This window comes from Urocitellus parryii, chromosome 3 (genome assembly GCF_045843805.1).
Source record: "Urocitellus parryii isolate mUroPar1 chromosome 3, mUroPar1.hap1, whole genome shotgun sequence".
Classification (NCBI taxonomy): domain Eukaryota; kingdom Metazoa; phylum Chordata; class Mammalia; order Rodentia; family Sciuridae; genus Urocitellus; species Urocitellus parryii.
Genome location: NC_135533.1, coordinates 29,481,606 through 29,506,653, shown reverse-complemented (window position 1 = coordinate 29,506,653; position 25,048 = coordinate 29,481,606). Strand labels below are relative to the sequence as shown.

At 37.4% G+C, this 25,048-nt stretch overlaps 1 protein-coding gene across 2 annotated transcripts; it reads left to right on the top strand.

The window, feature by feature from the left end:
* Positions 1-1,256: 1,256 nt before the first annotated feature.
* On the top strand, positions 1,257-22,818 carry Samd9l (sterile alpha motif domain containing 9 like). 2 transcript variants are annotated; one of them, XM_026391576.2, is made up of 4 exons: positions 1,257-1,425; positions 2,939-3,023; positions 4,264-4,448; positions 17,821-22,818. In XM_026391576.2, the coding sequence occupies exon 4, from the start codon at positions 17,843-17,845 to the stop codon at positions 22,595-22,597; it is 4,755 nt and encodes a 1,584-aa protein (XP_026247361.2). In that variant the 5' UTR covers positions 1,257-1,425; positions 2,939-3,023; positions 4,264-4,448; positions 17,821-17,842; the 3' UTR covers positions 22,598-22,818. The 2 variants fall into 2 exon arrangements, with proteins under 2 accessions (XP_026247361.2, XP_026247362.2); XM_026391577.2 differs by lacking the exon at positions 2,939-3,023.
* The last annotated feature ends 2,230 nt before the right edge of the window (positions 22,819-25,048 follow it).

Below are 25,048 nucleotides of genomic sequence, written 5' to 3'. Positions count from 1 at the left end.
AAGAAAAATGAAAAGAAGTCAAAAACAGGAAAATGAAATTGACTTTGAATAATCTTCTTTTTCTCCCTTTGTATATTCTGTATTTAAGTTTGAAAATGAATGTTCATTATATTTAAAATTGAAAAAATGATGATTTTAGTTTTATTGAGGTAAAATAGATTTTATATTATATTTTATATTTATATTATATTTATGTTTAATATAACAATATAAATATATATTATTATAATAACATAATATTATAATATATTTATATAACTATATTATTAAAATATATATATTTATATTATATTATCTATATCCCTAAGGATACAAGAAGATACATAACTGTCATATATATATATATATATATATATATATATATATATATGCAAAATCAAATACACATTTAAATGTACCCATCTTAACAAGTGTGGGCATATGCATACACCTGTGGTACCATCACTACAATCAAGTTATTCCTCCAAAAAGAAAAAATAACATTTTAATTTTCATAAGATAATAAAATAAATCATGACTCAACAAGCAGAAGAATTTAAGGGCACTCTTTTACTTTACGAAGCTGCCATGACAAAGTAACACAAACTGTGTGTCTTAACAGAAATTTGTTTCCTGGCAATCCTGGAGGATCAAGTGTGTCATGAGTGTTGGTGTCTTCTGAGGCCTCTCTCCTGGCTGACAGATGGCTGTCCCTACCTGATTCTTCACACGGTCTTCCCTCTACACATATCTTGAGTTCAAATTTCCTCTTCTTATAAGAATACCAGTCAGGATTAGTGTCCTTCCTAGAGACCTCATTTCAACTTAATGACTTCCTTAAAGACCCTACCTCCAAATATAATGGTATTCTGAGGTTCAGGATTTTAACATTTGGATTTGGGGAAAACAATTCACCCCAAAACAGCACTTACATCACACCAAGATTTTAATGTTTTTCCTGATAGTTCTGTTTTCTCTGTATTGTCAGTTGTTACCACCCTCCCCCCGCCCCCGCCACTGCCACACACACACACACACACACACACACACACACACTCTGATTTCTTAGCTTTTATGACTTAAAAATCTGCCTAGTAATCAATTTTCTAAGCCACAGTACACATTTATGGATAATTTTCTGCGATGTAATTTTTTGAAGTATTTTACATTCGTTCAAACCTAAGTAAATATGCTCTAAAGCAAAACTGAAACTCCCTGCATTTCCACTTCCTCGTTGTGCTTCTGTACAGAAATCCAAACACACCCTCAGAAGAAGTCAGAGCCCCAGAGGCCGGACAACTTACAGCTTAATGGCTTTACTTTTAGAAAAACTAACATCCTTCCAATCATATATTTCTTAGCCATCAGAAAAGAAATAAGACATCAAAGGTTAAAATGACTGGTTTCAATTTTTGGAGATAAAAAGAAGTTTTCTGGAAAATTCTGGTAAGTTCCTGAATGAGCTATTTCTTAAAATGCCAGCTGTACTTTTTATATAAATACATGTTTGTACATAAACCATTACTTGTAAAAATGTTAATTAGAATATCATTGTATTGAATACATATCAGTATATGTATTGATACTAACTTATGTCTTTCTAAAAAGAAATGTGCTGTTAAGTGTAATTAAGGTGATGAATACCAATCAGACTAGTGAAAGGGCTTCTGGTCATAGAAGGTGAGTGGTGGAAAAGAATATAGAGAAACAGTGCTAAGTGGGTCAGGAATTTAAGCATAAAGGATTGTTACAGAATCTGCATTCCTGTGTAATTATGCAAAATCCTGTCTTTCATAATGTAAGATGTTATTAAGTGTTACACTTCATCAGAGATAATGCTCTCCAGAGACCAGCTATACTTCTATTTTAAATCTTCCATTCATAGCCATTCCATACAGCAATCTGATTGAAAAAAAAATTAAAAAAAAAATTCATTGCCTTCGGGGAAATCGAAACTAACTTACTTGTGTGTGGTTTCAATTTGTCATCCCATTGGAGGAGGGTGTGGCTAGCTCTCCCTGGCTGCAACCCAGACTCAAAAGTGTCTTTTCTCTGCCCACAGCTCTAAGAATCTTGCAGAGCAGAACAAATTCTCTAGGTGTGGATATATGGGGTGTGGCTAAGAACCCCCTGAGACTGAGGTGGGCACCCAAAATATGTGTCCCCAAGAGCTCTGTTGACTTGGTACTTCCTGCTTAACATCAAAAAGAAAGCTGGAGTCGTTCCACTGAGAGTGGCATCCAGCAGCTGCTTTGTCCATAAGTAACAGTACTAATAAGAAGATATGTGGTCACAGTTGTTCCAAAACAGGAATCCGACAGCCAAAGAGTGATGTCAAGAAATTCTCAAAAGTTTGTTCACACCAACCATGATAGTTTTGATCTTAACTTACTTCCAACATTACATGAACAGAGGCTTTTTAAATCATGAAGTGCAAACTATTTTCAAAACTTTAATGACTGCTGTAGGTTTGAATCATCATATGTTCATAACTTCTATCATGTTGAGGAGGCAGGGTTGAGAACTTTTGGGCATTAATAATAGTCCTAGAGAGTTATTAAATAATTTAGTATTTCATATTAAGACAAGATATTGATTTTTTTTTCCTTTAGTGTAAGCAAAGAGTTTAGATTTGGGGTCTGTACATCAGTGTGCCTATCTGAAAATAATATTTCTATTGCCTTGGTACCTGTGGGCAAATTCAGAATAAAAGTAACTGAGAGAAAGCTGTGCCCTGATTGGTGGCACCAGGTCAATTTTGCTGCACTTCGTATGGTAGACAGACACAGAATGAGTCACTGCCTCTGCAGAGGCCAGAGAGCTGTAAAAGAGAGAGGGGCTGCAGAGGAAGTTCCTGATGTGCTGCTCCATTTCTAGAATGTTGGGTCCTACTGGAATTGCTATATTCTGGGGCCAAAGCAAATAAGAAAACCGGGATTCTGTCCTTTCAATCTTTCAGGTAACCAGAGAGAGGGTGGAAGGTTAAACTGCTGGAAGAAGATTGTGGCTAAATAAAGGTGCTGCGTGAGTGAGGCCTTATTGGGGTGAGTTGGTGGGAAGAGGCAAGGTCCTCACCAGGAGATCAGCTTCCAGAGCAAAGGCAGCAGGTGACAACACAAAGGCTCTGAAACTCAGAGGCTGAGGACCCAGAGTAAAAGGGACCTCCCCAGGGAACGCCCTATCTGAGCAATGGCCTTGTTCCAGGACTGGAAGGGATGCAGTAAAAAGCTGAGAAGGTATAACATGAAACCAGTGCCTACAAGGACCGAAGGAGAAAATACACTTATTCATTTTCCCTTCCTTTTGATAAAACTTCCTTTTCGTTTTTGTGACTAGATAATAGAAGCCGGAGTTAGCTCTGACCCAGTGAGTGGCACAGAGAAGAGATCTCCCTAGACGTCTGTCTGGGATTTCAGCCAAGTGAAATGATAATCACCCTAACAAAATGAGAAAAGTCCACTGACCTACACACATTGCTAGTTGGAGGGTTTTCAAAAATTCCTTGTTTTTAACTACTCTAAGAAAATATGTTATTCATCCAAAGATAGTCCAAGGAGAGGAAAGGAGTGCAGCAGACCTAAAAGGAGCAGATGCTTCCTGAAACAAGGAACCACAAGGAAGCGGGGGGCTGGAACAGACTGAGATCTAGAAATGAAAGTTAAGATGTAATCGGAGGGCCAGCAAGGTACCAGCTCACATGGGGCCCTGAAGTCCATAACAAAGGACTTGGCTTTCACTCTGAGTCAAAGGGACAGCCACGGGAGGGGTTGAACAGATTATTGGTGTGACATTATATACATTTTAACAGGGTCACTCCAGCTGCTATTTTGAGAAGTCCAAAAGGGATCAATAACAGTAAGAGAGAACATGTGAGATACTTATCCTGCAATTCAGAAGAGAGAAGATGGAGGCTTGGACCAGGTGGGAGGCAGGTGGTCAGATCCTGGATATATGGGGACCAGCCTAGGGATTGTTCCACAGTGAATGTGAAATGTAGGAAAAAAGAAACAGCATGCCTGCAACATATTTTGGGATATTTATTTGTTTTATTCACAGTGTGTAAGCATAGAAAAAGACCTATCTAAGGAATAACATTTATTTTCCCTATCCTCCCAGGTTTTCTCTATGTTTGAAAGTATTCAGAATAGAAAGTTAGAGGGAAAGTCTGTATAATAAATACTTCCTAAGCAGAAGTTCAGTCCCTGCATTTTAATTTGTGGTGGTATTTGTTTTAGTTGTTGTTTTGCTTTTGATGTGATAGATTCTCAACAAATATGTTCTTAGGAAAACTGAACAAGGACCATCTGTGCTCTACCTGCATCTCTGCTTCCTAGTTGATTTACAGAATGAGATTTCCACAGATTCTCAAGCAAATGCAACTCATTCAAGTGTTCTAGATCAAAGAGGCTCGGGAAGACGTGTTTCAAGTTTCTGATAATAAAAAAATATAAATTTTCAGAAAAGTCCTGGTAAGTTTCTAATTATTCGTTTATTTAAGCAACTCTCATTAAAAGCTGTCTTTATAAACTAACTCTAAAAACTTAAGGAGATCGTTAGAAATGAATATTCTTTCAAATGCATTTAAGTATTTGTGATTAATTGATTTTAAAAGAAATGACAATGGAAGAACGGGGTAAAATGTCGACCAGGAGATCAGGATTCCAAGCATACCAAACCACATAGAATATTGTAGGCAACTATGAACTCTGACCAATAAAACTTAAGATGATATCAAAAGTTTATATTTACCTTAGATAAAAACCCTCCAAAGTTTAATCGTTGTTTTATTTAAGACCTTCCTTCACACAACTAGCTGGTACAGAGACTATGTGAAGAAATACATCCTTACAATATGCAATACAGGAAATTGACTAACTTGCTTTGTGGTTTCCTCTGGCCAAGCATTGGAGTGGTGCAGAGCTGCAGGGTTGTAGCTGTGCTGAAGGAGGGGATGCCTGCTGGCTCTGAGAGATTGGGTTTGGTACCAGAGATGTCCCTGACAGGGTGCTGCTTTGATCCTTCCTGAGCAGCCCCCCAAAAGGGAAAATAAAAGTCCTTAGGGAATAGAGCCTGAATTTAATTCTAATAAGGAGAACCTCTGGGTTTCAAAATTAGTTTGCCAGAGGAGGTGGTGGAGGACTTCCCCAGAGTTTCAACCAGCTATACCACTAATCACACCAGATAGAGGGATTTCATACGCACTTCTTTTGAAGAGACTGAACAAAAACTCAACAAACAAGACAATACTGGTTCTCATCCACTTCCCCTCTATTATGAATAGGAAAGTGGTCTGCCTAAGAGGAGAGCTCCCTTAATCATGACATAATTTTACTGATTACAATTCCTTTCCCTTTATACATACTATATTGCTTTCTGCTAAACATCAAGGTCCTTTGCTGTTTAGAAAACATACCAATAGTCCAGGATTTAAGGTTGAAGACATAGAAAGAAACAAGGAATTATGTCAAAGCCTTATCAAAACCTTTTTGCTCATATCATTGTGAGCTGTGTAATATATAGCTCCAGTCAAATATGGATCATAGGTCATATAAAATGCTACTATAGTTATCAGAGGTCAAAAGTTATGTAAAAGTGGTTCAAATGTATAGTAGCTGCAAATTATGTATCTTCTCAACTACCATCATAGAGGTGGATGACTGAGAAATGTTTGATGCTAGAAAGGAACCTTCATCTTTTTTGTTTTCTTTTTCTTTTTCTTATTTTTAGTACCAGGGATTGAACTCAGAGGTACTCTACCACTGAACCACATCCCTAGCCCTATTTTGTATTTTATTTAGAGACAGGGTCTCACTGAGTTGCTTAGCGCCTTGCCCTTGCTGATCCTCCTGCCTCAGTCTCCCCAACCGCTGGGATTACAGGTGTGCACCATTGTACCCAGCAGGACCTTCATCTTTGAACAATGAAGGACTCTTTGACATACAGTAGAGATTTTTAAAAAGCAGCAGGCTTGGGGAGGACAGTCACCTCATTTGAAGAGTTTCTATCTCCCAGGAATTCAAGCAACAAAGAAGAAAGTGAGGGGGAATTTGTCACCTTGTGAGATGACACACAAAGTCCAGCCTTCCACCATCCCCCACATTCCTTTTTCTGTCCCCCACCTCTAGTGTCTGCTAAGCAGAAAATCCTTAATGTGCTGTTTCTTGTAGAGTTTGACAAATGAAGAGATTTTTAAGTTCTTTGTTTCATAAGCATTGCTAACTCATGGATTTCCAAAATGACAATTCTATTGTTTTACTACTCAAAAAATCTTATTTTTTTTTCATTCAAAAGAAAAAAAAAACTCATTGAGTACTAATTCTCTGACAGGACCCAGGGCTTCATCAATCAATGTGTGGCAAAAAAAAAAAGTCTGTTTTCATGTGGTTTATTCTGTAGTTTCTAAGACAGAATGAGACGAGGATTAAGTAAAATCTGTAGTATGTAAATCCCAAAAAAGAAAATTGAATCAGGGAAGAATGAGGAAAAGTGCTGAGGAAGAAGTCTCTTGTTTAACACAAAATTTTAAGACAGGAATACAACAAAGGCCTTTCTGAATCTGAGTAAAGGGGTGAAGGAAGTGAGGATGTGAGCTATGCAGGCATCTAGAGGAAGAGCATTCCAAGCACAGGGAGCAGCTGGTCTGAAGACTGATGATGCACCAGCATGGCTGGCATATCCGAGCAACAGCACAGCATGAGTGGCATGAGTGGAGGCGATGAGGTCAGAAAGACAGTGGGGTAGGCAGATTGTGTGGGACTTTAATGGCTTTTATTCAGAGGGTTTTGAGCAGACAGGCACGATTCCACTAACATTTTAACAGAATCACGTTGGCTGCTCTGTTGAAAATAAAATGAATAGGTTGAGGAGTAGGGACAAGCCAGGGTCAGACAGACCAGGTAACAATGAGTGAATAAGTCAAGAAAGAGATGATGGCTTGGACCAGGGTGGAAGCAGTAGTGATGTGAGAAATGGTGGGATTCTGCAGACACCATGCAGGTGAGGTTGAAAGTCCTGGGAAATATAATGAATATGAGGTGTGTGGAAAGGGAAGCAGTCACAGCTGCCCTTTGCTGTGAACCACTGGTGAATTCCATTCATTGATAAGACTGTGGGGGAGCAGGTTTGGGGTGGGAGGGATAAATATCAGGAGACTGATTTTAGCCATGTTCTAAGGACCGTGAGATGCTCAAGCCAACACAGAGAAGGGAAGATATACTGATGAACTGAGGGAAGCGAAGAGGAGGGTTTAACTAGCTTCGTCATCTAGGAAGGGAGTGGTAGAGGGAAGAGACTGATTACAATGAGTGGCCAAGACACACAAAGCCAGTTAAAGGGGGAAAAGCAGGAACAGGAGGACAAGGATTGCCACTGCAAGGTACCACAAACCGGGTCTCTTCAACAACAGAAATGCGTTGTCTCAGAGAAACCCAGACAACAGCTGTGAAGAAGAGCCTGTTCCATGCCTTAGGGAGGTGGTGTGCTGGCAATCTTGGGGGATCCTGGGCTTACAGAACATGACCGTGACCTCTGCTTTTTCTTCACATACTGTTCTCCCTAAATGTGTGCCTTTGGGCCCAAATTTCCCCTTTGTATAAGGATACCAGTCCTAGTGGATTAGGGTCCACCCTAATGACCTCATGTTAACTAAGGACTTCTATCTCCAAATAAGGCCATATTCTTAGGTCCTGGTGTTTAAGACTTTAGCACACAAAAGGGGAAGGCATGCAATTCAATCTATAATAGTAATGACATGGTCAAAGGTGTGACCGTGGAATGGAGGTGGGTTGAGGTTCAGATCATCAAACAAGAAGTAGTAAGTCAGGTGACAGATTCACGTATTGGAAGGATCAATTATATGTCTATTGAGCAACCAAAAAATTATGACAGAAATAGTATCTGTGGGCATGAATGTTCTCTGCTTTTCAGCTGCCTATTGAAAGGTGTTAAAATGTATAAGAAATCAAATATTCAGGCAAGTTATTCAAGTATAAAATATTTCAAGTCTAAATTTTAAAATAAGATAGCATCATGTTCTTTAATAGCTCATATTAGATGAGAGTGGTCACTTTTCATCCAGTCTTTTCTCCAAGATGACTTCAGAAAAACCTTTCATTAAGAATTCTTTTTTTAATAACTGTTTTCACTGTCGGTTGCATGATGCTTGCAAATGGGTAAGGAAGGCACCTTTCAGTCTCACCTCAAGTGGCACTAAGGGCCTCTGTAGAGAAGACAGAGACATCAGGGCTGAGTTCCCCAGTCTCCCAGACTTGAGGAGTCAGCTACTGGTCTGTCTTCCTCCACTCAGGTAACTTCACAACAGGCCAGTGCCCTAGCTCTGTGTGGAAGGCACTGCCCTATACTGAACATATACACCATATTCCTTAGACCTTACTGGACCTTTTTTTATTGGTACATTATGGTTGTACATAATGATGGGGTTTGTTTTTACATATTAATACATTCACACAATATAACAATATAATTGGGCCAATATCCCTCTTCAGCACTTACCCCTCCCTCCTCTCCTCTCACCCTCTGGTCTCCTTTCTCTATTCTGCTGATTTCCCTTTGTTTTTCATGTGATCACCTCCCATCTGTCGTTTCCCTTTTCCTCTCTACTTTCCACCATGAGAGAAAACATGTGACTCTTGACCTTCTGATTTTGGCTTATTTCACTTAACATAATGGTCTCAAGTTCCATTCATTTTCCTGCAAATTACATAATTTCAGTTTTTATGGCAGAATAAAACTTCTTTATGTATCTATACCACATTTTTCTTTACCCACTCACTTGTTAGTGGACACTTAGGCACAGTTTGGCTATTGTGAATCGTACTGCTATAAACATGGGGATAAATATATCAATACAGTATGATGACTTTGATTCCTTAGGATAAATAACAAGGAGAGGTACAGCTGGGTCATATGGTGGTTCTGTGTCTAGTCTTTTGAGAAACCTTCATACTGATTTCCATAGTGGTTGTACTAATTTACAATCCCACTAACAGTATAAAATTGTTTTTTTCTCTCTACATCCTCTCCAGCATTCATTATTGTTTATATTCTTGATAACGGCCATTCTGATTGATATGAGATGAAATCTCAGTGTAATTTTGATTTGCATTTCCCTAATTGCTAATAAGATTGAACATTTTTTTATATATTTGTTGGACATTTGTATTTCTTCTTTTGAGAAGTGTCTGTTTAATTCATTTGCCCATTTATTAATTGGGTTATTTGGTTTTAAGGTGTTAAGTGTTTTGAATTATTTATATATTCTAGATATTAATCCTTTGTCAAAGGTATAACTAGCAAAGAGTTTCTCCCATTTTGTAGATTATCTCTTCACATTCCTAGTTATTTCCTATGTTATGCAGAAGCCTTTTAATTTGATGTCATCCCATTTATCAACTCATGTCATTATTTCTAAGCTTTTGGGATCCTTTAGAGTAGAAAGTCATTGCCTGTGCCTATATGCCTGAGTGATGACCCTATATTTTATTCTAGGAGCTGCATAGTTTTTGATCTAATTTTTAATTATTTGATCTATTTTAAGCTTATTTTTATGTAGGGTGAGAGATAAGGGTCTATCTTCACTCTTGTACATATGGATAACCAGTTTTCCTAGCACCGTTTATTAAAGAAGCTGTATTTTCTTCAATGTATATTTTTGGCACTTTTGACAAGGACCAGATGACTGTAGAGGTGTGGGTCTGTCTCTGTGCCTTCTATTCTCTACCATTGTCTATGTGGCTGTTTTATTTTGCCAGTGTCATACAGTTTTTACAGCTCTGTTGTATAATTTGAAGTCAGGTATTGTGATGCCTCCAGTATTTCTTTTCGTTAAATTTGTTCTTTTTAGATGTACATGATAGTAGACTAGCATGAATCAGACATAACTTTTCTATCCATTATTTCTTTTTTGGCTTAGAAATACTTTGTCTATTCAGGGTCTTTTATTTTTCCAAATTAACTTTAAGACTGTCTTTTTTTTTCTAGTTCTATAAAGAGTTCCATTGGTATTTTTATGGGGATTATGTTGAATTTGTATATTGCTTTGGTAGTATGCCCATTTGAACAATATTAATTCTGCCTATGCATGGGTATAGATCTTCGCATCTTCTTGTGTCTTCTTCAATTTTTTTCTTCAGAGTTCTATAGTTTCCATTGTAGAGTTCTTTCACTTCCTTGGTTAGATTTAGTGCTAGGTTTTATTTTTGGTTTTGCTTTTTTGTTGTTTTTTGAGGCTACTGTGAATGGAACTGTTCTACCAATTTCTTTCTCAGCAGATTCACTGTTGGAATATAGAAAATATACTGATTTTTGTATGTTGATTTTGTAACCTGCTACTTTTCTGAATTTATTTATTGGCTCTAGCAGTTTTTTGATGGAGTTTTTTGGATCCTCTATATATAGGATCATATCAACTACAAAAGTGATAATTTGACTTCTTCCTTTCCTATTTTTATTTCTCTTATTTCCCTCTCTTACCTAATTGCTCTGACTAGAATTTCTAGCACTATATTAAATAAGAGTGGTAACAGTCTTATTCCAGATTTTAAAGGAAATGCTTTCAGTTTTTCCCCACTTACTATAAGGTTGGCTTTGGGTTTTCTATATCCGTTTAGAGTACTAAGTGATTTTCATCCTTCATTCTATTTATGTGATGAGTTGCATTATTGATCTATATATTTTAAACCATCCTTACAGTTCTGGAATAAAACCAACTTGGTTATGATGTACAATCTTCTTAATATGTTGTTGAATATAATTCACATTTTATTAAGGATGTTTACATCTAAGTTTATCAAGGTTATTGGTCTATGGTTTTCTTTTTCTTGGTGTGTCCTTATCTGGTTTGGTATGAGTTTAATACTGTCTTCATAGAATGAATTTGGAAGTGCTCCATTCCTTTCTATTTCATGGAATAATTTGAGGAACACTGGCAAAAATTGTTTAAAGGTCTGGTAGAGTTCAGCTGAGAATCCATCTGATCCTAGACTTTTCTTTGTTGAAAGGCTTTTTATTACTGCTTCTATCTCATTACTAGCTATTTGTCTGTTTAGATTTCCTATGTCCTGTTGAATCAATTTGGGCAAGTCATATTTGTCCAGAAATGTACCTGTTTCTTCTAGGATTTCCAATTTATCAAAGTATAAGTTTTGAAAATAGCCTTTAATGATCCACTGGACTTCTGTTATGTCTGTGGTGATTTCTCCTTTTTCCTCTCTAATTTTATTAATTTAGGTCTTCTCTCTTTTTCTTTTGGTTAGTTTGGCTAAGGCCTTAGAAATCTTGTTTATACTTTTCAAAGAACCTACTCTTCATTTCATTGATCCTTTGTATTTTTTTATTCTAAATTTCAAAAAAATTAAAAAAAAATAAATTTCATTGATGTTAGCTCTGATCTTAATTATTTCCTTCCTTTCATTGGTTTTAGAATTAGTTTGTCCTTTTTAAAGGGCCTTGAAAAAATCCATCATTAGGTTGTTTACTTTGAAATCTTTCTGATTTTCTTATGCATAGCTATAAACTTTTCTCTTATAACTGCCTTTATAATGTCTCAGACAATCTGGAAAGTTGTATCACTATACTTATTTGAGTCTAAGAGTTTTTAAATTTCTCCCTTTGTTTCTTCTATTTCTCATTCATCATTCAAAGTGTATAGTTCAATTTCCATGCGTTTATATAGTTTCCTATATAGTTTATATAGGATTTTTGGTGTGTATTTCTAATTTTATTCCATTATTATCTGATAATATGCAAGAAATTACATTAATTGGGTTGTATTTGCTAAGAGTTGCCTTGTGTCCTAGAGTATAGTCTATTTTGGAAAATGTTCCATGAGCCACTGAGAAGAAAGTGTATTCAGCTGTTGTTGAATGAAATATCCTATAGATGTCTTTTAAGTTCATTTAATTTATATTTTTCAGGTCAAAAGAGTTTTTGCTCAGTTTATGTCTCTGGATAACCTATCTAATGGTGAGAGAGGTGTATTGAAATCACCCAGTATTAGTGTACTGGGGGGGTATCTGGGTCTTTAATTTGAGTAGTGTCTATTTTATATAACTAGTTGCATACATGTTTGGGGAATAAATATTTTTTATTGCTATATCTTCTTGTTGGATTGTTCCCTTTACCAGTATGAAGTGACCTTCTTTGTCTCTTCTGATTAATTTTGGCTTAAACTTTGCTTTATTGGGTATGAGAATAGCTACTTGGGTTTGTTTTGGGGCTCCTTTTGCATGGTATATCAATTTCCATTCTCTCAGTCTGTGTCTGTCTTTGCCTGTAAAGTGAGTCTCTTGCAAACAACATATAGTTGGTCTTATTTTTTAATTTATTCCATCATCCTAGGTCTTTTAATTGCACAGTTGAAACCATTTATATTCAATGCTACTGTAGAGACGTATTTATTAATTCCTTCCATTTGGGTTTATTGGTAATTTTTACTTTGGTCCTGTTTCTCATTTCCTTAGCTACTCTTCAAGTTATATTTGTTAATTTGTGTACTCTGGGGTTTGTCTTTCATTTCTTCTGTGTAGAGTATTTCTTTAAATAAGTTCTGTAGTGACAGCTGAGTAGTCATAAATTCTTTCAATTTCTGCTTATCTTGAAAGGTTTTTATTTTATTATTTTTTTTTATTTTGAAAGATTTTCTGGATAAAGCAATCTTGGTTGATAGTTATTTTCTTTCAGGGCTTGAAATACATCCTTCCAAACCCTCCTGGATTCTAGAGTTTATGCTGAGAAATCAGAAGTAACTCTGGTTGGCTTGCCTCTAAATGTGACCTGATGCACTCTTGAGGCTTTTAAAATTCTATCCTTGTTCTGTATGTTAGGCATTTAATTATAAATTTTGATTTTGTCTGTTTGGGGTTCTGAGTGCTTCCTCTATCTGGATATCCATCTCATTCTCAATGTTTGGAAATTTTTCTATTATTATTTCCCTTAAATGATTTAGATTGAGACCCCCTTATAGGTGTGGTGTACACAATCTTTGTGTTAATTCTGTTTTATCCATTTCATTAGCCTGCATCTCACAGTTCTCAATTCCAATGATTTTTAAATTTGATATCCTAAGGTTGTCCCAGAGTTCTTGTATATTCTAATCATGGTTATTTATTTTCTTTTCTTTAATACTGTCTGAATGGTCAAGGGTAGCCACTTTGTCTTCCAGATCTGAGATTCTGTGTGCAGCATGGTCTACTCTATTAGAGAGACTTTCAACTGAATATTTTATTTGATTTATTGTGTCTTTCATTTCTAAGATTTCTGTTTGGTTCTTTTTTAAGATCTCTATCTCCTTATTGAATTTCTAATTTATATCCTGTACCAACACCCTGAATTCCATTCAGTTGTTTTTCTGTGTTCTCTTGGAATTCATTGAGCATTTTAAATCCTTCTTTTGAATTATTTATCTGGTATTTCATCCACTTCAGTATCTTTGGGGTCAGCTGCTGGTGAATTATGAATTTTAGGAGGTGTCATGTTATCTTGTTTTTTATATTTCTTGTATTCCTGTGTTGGGTTTTATGCATCTGTTGGGATAGATTTTTCATTCATTATTATGTGTTGACCTTTTGGGGACACAGCCTTCTCTTGCCCAAGTGTCCTAACGTGATCTAGATTGAGACCCCCTTATAGGTGTGGTATACACAATCTTTGTGTTAATTCTCTGCTTTTGCTGTAGCACTTGATGTCCATGAATGGAACCTCAGGGCCCAACCATAGCTATTCCTACTTGGGGCTTGGTCATTGGTTTGGGTTTTGGCTCTTCTATATTTTGTATTAAAGTATAGATGAAGTCTGAATGTCATTGATTTGTGTGTGGAGCAAGTTGTGCTGTCTTTTGGCCAAGTTTAGTTCAGCAGAAGAGTCTCTATCCCGTGAATTTGTAGTGCCCCTGTAGGTTCTTAGCACCCCACAAGATAAGGGAAAACAAACAATAATAACAACTGATACAAACAATATAAAGCATTAAAATAAGTATCCAGTTCCTACTATGATATCTGCAACATTAATTACCACCAAAAAAAAAAAGAAAGAAAAGACAAGAAAAAGAAAACAGGAATGGTGGGGTCAGCAATTGTCAATAGCAAAAACAACAAATAACCATGAACTAGATCTGGCTTTAAAAGAAACAGAATCAACTATGTCACCCACAGAAAAAAATAATTGCTACAAGATGAATGGTGAGAACAGGAGTTAGATAAATCAGTTAGCTCTAAAAGATGGTAAAAATACAGTGAAGAGAAAGAAAAATGTGATAGAAAGGTAGAAGAGAGTTTAAAATGTTTAAAAAGTGAACAGAGAATGCAGAAGAGTTGTAACAGGTGATGTTTATAAGGAAGGAGGAGAAAATAAAGTAAAGAGAGAGAAAGAACAAGAGAATTCAGCTCTTAGCAGGAGAAGAGAGAGAAAGAGAAACAAGATACAAACAAACAGAAACAAAACCAAAATAAAATTTAAAAAAACCCCTAACCCCCAAAAGATAATGCAATGAAAAATAACTATATTTTCAAATGTTAAAAATGAGAAAAAATGAACATATATATCTATGTATGTTCATAAACAAATCAGCACAGCAAAACACACAGACACACACACACACACAAAAAAAAAAACTAAACTAAAACTAAAACCAAAATGGCCAAAGCCAAAAGATTATTAATGAAAAATGGAGGAATCCTCTCCATTGAGGCAGTCAAAATAGTCAGCAAGAATGGATGCTGTCTATGCCCAACTCTGCTTCTTTCAGTTTCTTCATGGGTTATGTAAAAAGAAAGAGAGACCAAGGGCTGGAGTTTATTAACCCCTTTCTCTTTTTGTGCTGTTTACCAAGCTGCGGATTGCAGTGGTCTAACACTGGGGCTAGTTGAAATAGCTCTCAGCTTTCCTTCTTACCAGTATAAGATAGGACGGAAAGGGAGATACTGTTAATTAAAGTTTTGTCTTCACAGACCTGATTGACGCACTCTTGAGTTGGAGTAGAGATCGCTGCAGAGTCCTATGAGGGTCTTACAGCAGCTGAGGTTTAGGTCTAATCAGGCCTTAGGGGCTTTGTTGGGTGGTATCTGCTCTAGAAAGATTAGATCAATATAATCCTAAGCCCCCCCACCCCAGCAAGTTTCCTTGTCTCTGCTGGAAGTCTAGATCTCCTGAGCCTCCCCGGAATTCTACTCCTGGGCCAGGGAAGCTAATCCTCCACACACTCTGCTGCCCAGAAACACAGCCTTCCCAGGTTCACTCCCTGAATACATGCACATGTGCCTGCTCAGATTCCTGACCCACTTCCGCTGCTTATGTGAGCCTCCCCAGCAAAGGAGAAGCAAGTTGTGCTCCCCTTCACTCCTCTGACTTGAATCCCCCTGGGTACAATCTTCCCTGTGCCTATTGCACTCAGATTTTGCTAGGTACACAGGAAGCTTTCCATAGGTGCTTGCCAAGACAGTGTTTGCTCAGATCTCCTGGTTCCTACAGCAGCAGCTGCAGCATGGCCACCTCAAGATGGCTCCACCTCAGTTCTCCATGGCCAGTTGGGAAACACTAGCACTTTTCAAACATCAGTTCACACTGCAACCTCTGGATCAACCAAGTTCAGGCTGCTTTAGGATCTGAGGATTTTCTGTACCAAATCTGCTCCTTGTGTTTCTGGGTATTATCTCTCCCCTCCGTGGTGAACCAGTGCCACTGCCATTGCCACCACCAGCTTGGCTCCAATGTATTCTTTCTTCTCAGTTCAGTGCACCCACATTTCTGAGTCTCTAAGACACTCTGACTGCCCAATATTGAATTTTAGTGAAATCCCTCTTTCACATATATAACTGCAAAGCAGCACTCCTGCTGTGTGAATCCCGAACAACAGAGCAACTAGGAATGCAGCCTTCTTCTAATCTGCCATCTTGAATCTCCCTCTCTAGATGAGCTTTTGCAAGAAATGCCAAATACATTTGGGTCAAATTTGCAGTTTGGCTAGACTTTGTATTTGGTTACCCATTAATGAAAACAAAACAAGAGTCCTTAAATCTTTAATTTCAAAAATTACAAATCTTTTTAAATGCATTCATTTTCTCTATTTTAATATTTCTGTTTTATTCAATCCTCAGTGCTTTTTATCTCTCTATATTCAGATATTTTGCTTTCTTGTTATTCCCCTTAGTTAAACCAATCTGTTGATTTATCTTTTTGACTCTGATTTAGTAGGTCTGGGGGCCTGAGAATTTGCATTTTAGCCAGTTGCCAAGTGATGCTGCTGCTGATGCTGGCCTGGAGACCACACTTTGAGGCCATCACTCTTGATCTTGTCTGCACAATAGAATTACCTTGGGATATTTTCAAAAGGACTAATGCCTGAAAACATCCCATCACTCCTTCAACTACTTGCAAGAGTCTCAGGCTTGCAGCCCCAGGTGAACCTAGTGTTTAGCCAAGGTTTAGAGTCTCCAAGGATCCAGTATTTTTAGACCTTGCAATTCAACAGAATACCTAATGGTAGTATCTTTGTCAGTTCCACATCCATAATTCAGGTGAAAATGATTTTTAATAAAGTTCAAAACTCGTACTGTCTTTCATGCCTACTTTCAGGAAGGCTAGACCAGCTTTAACTACTGGTCTTTTCTTGTACTTTCTGCAAGTCACAAGAACTAGACAACAAAATTCATTATCCAAACATTTTACTGCCAAGTCTTGGAAAGTTCTAGCCTGACAGTATGGACATCTTAAGTCCAAAAGACAATAAGTGATGATTTAACCAAAGCATTGTAACTATGTTTTAAAAAATTACCAGCTTCCAAGTTGTTGAATAGCTTGTTTTCCTGTACCCAAACCCATCTCCACTTACCCAGTTTCACACTCTAAAGTTTATTTGCAATATTCTGCTATGGGATCCAATTCTGTATTACTTAGGATTCTGGTTTCAAATTACAAGAACACAACTTTCACCAAGTTAAGCCTAAAAGGGAAAAATATTATAAGGATAAAAGAGTGTATCAACTAGTTAGGAGTTATTGATTTCATAACCAAGTTTATAATCACCTAGGAAAGAAGGGTATGCTGTAAATTATGACTATAAAGCTGTTAAAATAATATCAAATCATGGAATTTGCAGGGAAATGGATGGCATTAGAGCAGATTATGCTAAGTGAAGCTAGCCAATCCCTAAAAAACAAATGCCAAATGTCTTCTTTGATATAATGAGAGCAACTAAGAACAGAGCAGGGAGGAAGAGCAGGAAGAAAAGATTAACATCAAACAGAGACATGAGGTGGGAGGGAAAGGGAGAGAAAAGGGAAATTGCATGGAAATGGAAGGAGACCTTCATTGTTATACAAGATTACATATAAGAGGTTGTGAGGGGAATGGGAAAAAAAAACAAGGAGAGAAATGAATTACAGTAGGTGGGGTAGAGAGAGAAGATGGGAGGGGAGGGGAGGGGGGATAGTAGAGGATAGGAAAGGTAGCAGAATACAACAGTTACTAATATGGCATTATGTAAAAATGTGGATGTGTAACCGATGTGATTCTGCAATCTGTATTTGGGGTAAAAATGGGAGTTCATAACCCACTTGAATCTAATGTATGAAATATGATATGTCAAGAGTTTTGTAATGTTTTGAACAACCAATAAAAAATAAATAAAAATAATAATAATATCAAGCAGTTTTAAGTAAGCCTTGGAAAATATTAGACATATACATACATATATATACACACACACATATATAGGTACACACACACACACATATACACTACTTGTATAAGGTTATATACTTAATTTGACCACATGATTTCAATGATTAAAGTATAATACTAAAATACTCATTGTGTTACTTTTTCCAGGGAATAAAGTTAAAGCTTTGACATGAATGAACAAGAAACTCTACCTGAAATGATCAAAGACTGGACCAAAGAGCATGTTAAAAAATGGGTAACTGAAGATCTTAAAATTGATGAGAAATATGGACAAATGTTGCTCAATGAAGAAGTGTCAGGATTAGTTCTGCAGGAACTAACTGAAAAGGATCTTAAAGAAATGGGGCTACCACGGGGTCCAGCACTTCTGATAAAACGTACATATAACAAATTGATTAATAGTTGCCCTAAAAATGACAATCAGGATTCAGCACAATCAGATCTTACAAAACCTTCCAAAAAAGAACAACAAAAAAAGCCAAAACAAACCAAAAAGGAGGAGGAAAAAATGTCATCTGGTATTGATCATGATCTCAGAGAGATCGGGGATACCACAGAACAACAGTCCATTCTTACGAAAGAAAGTGCATTAAGTGAAAGAACAAACACTAAATATGAGAAAAAAAATGAACTACAGACTGAACAGTTGACTTGTATGTCATATCCTTTTGATCACTTCCATGACAGCCATCGCTACATAGAACATTATATTCTACAGCCTGAAACAGGACCACTGAATCTCATTGACCCAATTCATGAGTTCAAAGCTCTCACCAACACGGACACAGCCACAGAAGAGGACATCAAAATGAAATTCAGCAATGAGGTCTTCCGGTTTGCATCTGCTTGTATGAATTCACGCACCAATGGTACCATCCATTTTGGAGTCAAGGACAAACCTCATGGAGAAATCATTGGTGTGAAAGTCACCAGTAAGGATGCCTTCATTAACCACTTCAATCTAATGATCAAAAAGTATTTTGAAGAAAGTGAGATCAATGAAGTCAAAAGGTGTATTCGGGAGCCAAGGTTTGTGGAGGTCCTCCTGCAGAACAATACATCGTCTGACAGATTTGTCATTGAAGTCGACATCATTCCCAAACACTCTATATGTAAAGAAAAGTATTTCTATATTAAGATGCAATGCTGTACAGATAAAACGTGGAAACAACACCAAGATCATTCACTATTCATTAGAGAAGGAGCTAGCTCTAGGGATATCTTGGCCAACAGCAAGCAACGGGATATAGATTTCAAAAAATTTTTACAAAATTTAAAGTCTGTGGTAGCATCTAGAAAAGAAGCTGAGGAGGAACATGGGATGAAGGTGACTAAGAAAAAGAGCGAAGGATTAAAACTGGTTAAGCTTCTCATCGGGAACCGAGAATCATTGGATAATTCCTATTACAACTGGTATATTCTTGTAACAAATAAATGCCACCCAAATCAAACCCAGCACTTAGATTTTCTTAAGGAAATCAAGTGGTTTGCTGTGTTGGAATTTGATCCTGAATCTGTGATCAATGGAGTGGTCAAAGTTTACAAAGAAAGCCGAGTAGCAAACCTTCACTTTCCAAGTCAGTATGAAGAAAAGACAGCTAGTGTGATAGAGAAGATTTCTACTCTGAATCTTTATGAGCAGCCCAGCTGGATCTTCTGCAATGGCAGATCGGACCTGCAAAATGAGACCTATAAACCTCTAGAACCACATTTATGGCAGAGAGATAGAGCTTCTGAAGTCAGAAAACTGATTTTATTTCTCACAGATGAAAATATAATGGCAAGAGGGAAATTTTTGGTGGTATTTCTCTTACTCTCTTCGGTAGAAAGCCCAGGAGACCCACTGATGGAAACTTTCTGTGCCTTCTATCAAGCTCTCAAAGGAATGGAAAATATGTTGTGTATCTGTGTAAACTCACAGATTTATCAAAGATGGAAAGATCTACTACAGACAAGATTGACAATCTCAGATGAGTTAGCAAACCATACTATTTCCACTTTAAATATAGAACTGGTAAACAGTACTATCCTTAAACTAAAATCAGTGATTCAGTCATCACAAAGGTTTTTGCCCTCCAGAGGAGGCGCCTCAGTTATCCTAGAGAAAAAGGACGAGGATACCTTGGTCGCACTGGAAATCCTCTGTGAAAATGAATGTAAAGACACAGACATAGAGAAAGATAAGTCTAAATTCCTAGAATTTAAGACATCAAAAGAAGAACACTTTTATCGCGGTGGCAAAGTATCCTGGTGGAACTTCTACTTTTCTTCTGAAAACTATTCCTCACCTTTTGTGAAACGGGACAGATATGAAGACCTTGAACGTATAATAAACGAGTGTGCAGAATGTCCTAAACCACTATTTGTGAAAATTATCAACCTTTATCACCATCCCGGCTGTGGAGGTACTACACTGGCTATGCATGTTCTCTGGGACCTAAAGAAAAAGTTCAGATGTGCTGTGTTAAAAAACAAAGCAACTGATTTTGCAGAAATTGGAGAACAAGTAAGCAAGTTGATCACCTACAAGGCAAACAGCCACCAGGATTATATTCCTGTGCTTCTCCTTGTGGATGATTTTGAAGAACAGGAGAATATCTACATTCTGCAGAATGCCATCCATTTCAATTTAGGAGAGAGAGGTTTGCTCTATGAAAAGACATTGGTAATTATCTTAAACTGCATGAGATCCAAGAATCCAGAAGAAAGCGCCAAATTAGCAGATAGTGTCTCCCTGAAATCCCAACTTTCTCCCAAAGAACAACGAGCTTTTGAGGTCAAACTGGAGGAAATTGAAAAGCAGCACAAGAACTGTGAAAACTTTTATTCCTTCATGATCATGAAAGGCAATTTTGATGAAGCATATGTAGAAAATGTAGTAAGGAATATCCTCAAAGAACAGAACATTGACACCAAGGAAGCACAACTCGTTTCTTTCCTGGCTTTACTCAACACTTACGTTACTGATTCTACAATTTCATTGTCACAGTGTGAAATGTTCTTGGGAATTACATACACTAGTACATTCTGGAAACCTGAAAGCCTAGAAGACAAGATGGGAACCTATTCTACACTCTTAATAAGCACAGAAGTTGCTGATTATGGGAGATACACAGGGGTGCGTATCATTCACCCTCTCATTGCCATTTACTGCCTAAAGGAACTGGAGAAAAGCTATCACCTAAATCAATGTCAAATTGCCTTGAATATATTACATGAGAATTTGTTCTATGATTCTGGGATAGGAAAAGACAAATTTCAGCACGACGTGCAAACTCTCCTGCTTACAAGGCAGCGCAAGGAGTACGGAGATGAAACAGACACGTTGTTTTCCCCATTAATCGAGGTTTTGCAGAATAAAGAAATTGAAAAGGTCTTGACTGAAGGAAGTATTCGATTCCCACAAAATGCATTCATTTGTCAGGCCTTAGCAAGGTATTTCTACATTAAGGAGAAGAATTTTAACACTGCTCTGGACTGGGCAAATTTGGCCAAAAGACGAGCACCTAAAAATTCCTATATCTCAGATACACTTGGTCAGGTCTACAAAAATGAGATCAAATGGTGGTTGGATGAACACAAAAACTGTACAAACATTACTATCAAAGACCTAACTCATTTCCTAGATGCTTCTGAAAAAGCCTCCAGAGCATTCAAAGAATCCCAACTGCAAACTGATAGTAAAGAATATGAGATTCAAACTTGGTCACCACAAAAGTCCCAAAGAAGGTATGATACATATAATACGGCTGGGTTCTTGGGTGAAATAGAAGTTGGTCTTTACACTATCCAGATTCTTCAGCTCACTCCCTTTTTCCATCGGGAAAATGAATTCTCCAAAAAATTTATGGCCCAATTTCTATCTGGAAAGGAGGGCATTCCTCCTGATCCAAAAAATGAATATTATTTGGCTCTTAGCATGTACACATCCCACCTACAAAATTTACAATCAGATTTGAAAAAGTGCTTTGATTTTTTTATTGATTACATGGTTCTCCTGAAAACAAGGAACACCCAAAAAGAAATGGCAGAAGTCATATTAAGCAAGAAAGTCAGTCGCTGTTTCAGGAAATACAAAGAAATTTTCTGCCATTTGGATTTAAGTCCTTTAGAAGGCAAAGAATGTCAGTTGCTCCAGGAGGAGAATTGCAGGAAAAGTCTAGAAGCTTTGAGAGCTGATAGGTTTTCTGGACTCCTGGAATATCTTAATCCAAACCACAAAGAGGCCGCAACCATCATGGAAAGTATAGTCGATAAATACACCTTCCTGTTGCAGCAGAACCCAAATAAACGGCTGACGAAGGAGAAACAGAATTTCATTTTGGCCAACATCATTCTCAGTTGTCTAAAACCCAATTCCAAGTCCATCCAACCACTTACCAAGTTAAAAAAAATGCTCCGAGAAGTCTTGCAATTCGTAGGACCAAGTCATCTGTATTCTGATCCTTATTTCTTGGCCTGCCTCTTGTTCTGGCCAGAAAACGAAGAACTAGATGAAGATTCCAAACAGATGGAAAAGTATGTTTCCTCTTTAACTAGATCTTTCCGGGGACAGTACAAGCGCATGTGCAGGTCCAAGCAGGCAAGCACCCTTTTCTATCTAGGGAAGAAGAAGGGTCTCAACAGCATTGTTCACAAGGCTGAGATAGAGAAGCACTTCAGTAAAGAACCAAATATAAATGCCCTCTGGCAGAGTGGACGTGTGTGGGAGAAACAAGAAGTCAAAGATCTCCTGCGTCAGCTGATTGGTCAGGCCGAAGGCAAGTTAATCTCTATAGAATATGGGACCGAGGAAAAAATAAAAATACCAGTGACATCTGTGCATTCAAGTCCCCTCAGAAGTGGCAGAAATATAGAAAGAGTGTCCTTCTACCTAGGATTTTCCATCGAAGGCCCTATGGCATATAATGTAAAAGTGATTTAAAAATGTATTAGTTCAAACATGTTTATTCATATCTGCCTAAGATTGTGTTCCTTCTCCCTATTACCACGGCATTTTCATGACATTGTTGGCTTAATTCTAGTATCATATTTTGCTTTGGTCTCTCTGAATGAATTATAAGCCTTTCTAGAAAATGAAATATGTTTACACTACAGAGCTCAACATACAGCCTAGTCAGTTACTTAATATTTTAGACATGTATTTTCAAGCTAACACATTTAACTAAGAAGTTTTAAATGGTATCCAGTGGTCAGACCATAGTTGTTTTATAGGTTAATAAAATCTATTTTAAATTCAATCATTTTTCAGAAATTTCTAAATTATTTCCTCACTGTGAAAGCAGGGATTTTACTAAGAAGAAACAATAACAAAAAACTCCTCCCATGTGTAGTGACCCGAAACCCAGAGAACCAGCCCCGAGTTCCACTCTCCTCATTTTGGTGTCAGTAAAAACTCATGTGGGAGGTAAATATTTTGTTGTTCATTCTCCATTTTACTCCTTCCCAACACACACACACACACACACACACACACACACACACACACAACTGCTTGTACCCATTGCCCTCTCCCAACTCATAGCTTCAAGAGGGAAGCAGAGCTTAAAAATGATAGTAATACCAATATTCACTAACTGGAAGTCCCTTAATTCACTTGCCTCGTTTAGAGGTGAATCTGTTGCCTTGAATGTAGCCTTGTCTCCACCTGGTTTTTAGAACCCATATTCCCTATTCACTTTTTCCATTCACTGTACTTCATTCTCTTTACTCCTCAGCGTGTGCTAGATGCATGCTGTTCTCTTTGAGATTCCCTTATTTTCATGCAACATTCTCCAGATGATTATTCTGATTTGGCCTTCACAACTGGGTTCAAGACTCACTTCCACCAGGAAATCTTTCCTGACCACCAAAATCCCTGCCTCATTAGAGGCCTTCCTTGTGGCAAAACAGGCTCCTCACTTCCCAGTGCCAGCAATGACATCCCAGAAGCTCATTCTCAGACCTGCAGCAGCCACAACAGTCTCACACTGCCTGCTGGAGCCAAGGACATTGAAGTAATAAACACATTCAGTTATCCATATCTTTATATCTCCTTCATTGTAACTTGATAGTCCAGTCTTCAAGACCAATTCTTCTTGTCATCAAGGAGTCTATGTCCTATCAGGGTTCTTGTCACCAGTATTTCTATGAATCTGGGGAATGAATGTTCACATGGTCCACAAACACATCCCTGTTTCTGGAAACCAAATCTGCCGGTAAGCCTGTTCCAAAAAGCTCTTCCTCATCTACAGTCAGCCTTTGCATCTGGTCACAGACCCTCCTAAATGGCTGCCATGCCCCAAGTGTTCATAGACCTATGGTCACAGGCCTACCCCTTAATTCATCACAACTCAGAAAAGACCAGGCCACAGTATTTAATAAGACACAGCTGAAGGCTCAACGCACAGAGGGAAAGTTACAATTATAATAAAATGAGAAAACAATGTTCATGTGAGTCATAACCGTCAGAGTTCATATGCTTGGCCCTCCACCAGGTTTCTCAGGGCCTCTCTCTCCTGAGCCGTTTCAACAGCATGTGGTAGAGAGGTCCTTGCTCAGTTCTCACAGATGAGACAAGGCCTGAACATGTATCCATGACTCAAAGTTTAGGCTGCAAATCCTCTAGGTTCCCAGAAACAATTACGTTTTTCCAGAAAAGAAATGTCATATGCAGAGATTTCACCCTCACCCAATAAGAAGGTTTTACATATTATGCAGAGAAATTCAACTCCCCATTTCAGAGCAGTCTTTCCTTTATTCTTATTAAAGAATCAAAGAGCTCATTAAAATGCTTTACTCTGAAGAAGAGAAGTTCATTGGATTAGACAAAGGAGAATGAAGGAAAGGATGGGGGGGAGACAGGAATAGGAAAGATAAGAGAATGAATTGGACATGACTTCCCTATGTTCTTGTATGAATACATCAAATACAACCACAAGAATGGAAAGTTATATTCCATGTATGTATAATATGTCAAAATACACTCTACTGTCACGTCTCTAAAAAGAATAAATTAAAAGAAAATTCTAAAAAAAAGAAATGTTTGACCCCAAACAGAGTCTTCCTTCAGAGGTAAATTTATGTTCTATCTACAGAAAAACTTACACAGTTGTCTCAAATTCCATTTCATCCTATCAGACCATCTGTTCCAACAATCCTGGAGTCTCACCTCTGCTCAGGAAAGTCCATTAAAAATAAATAAATACAGTAATTTTCATCTAATTCTTTTCTGAAGGCTACTTCTATTTTCTCCTTCCAGAGTTGGCATCAGGGAAATTGAGAGTTAAAAAAAATTACTAAATTGAATATTTACTGGTTCACGTACATAATCTAGTGCTTCTTTCCTCAACTCTCTACTCATAAGGACTCAAGGCCTTCATATCATCTCCAGCCA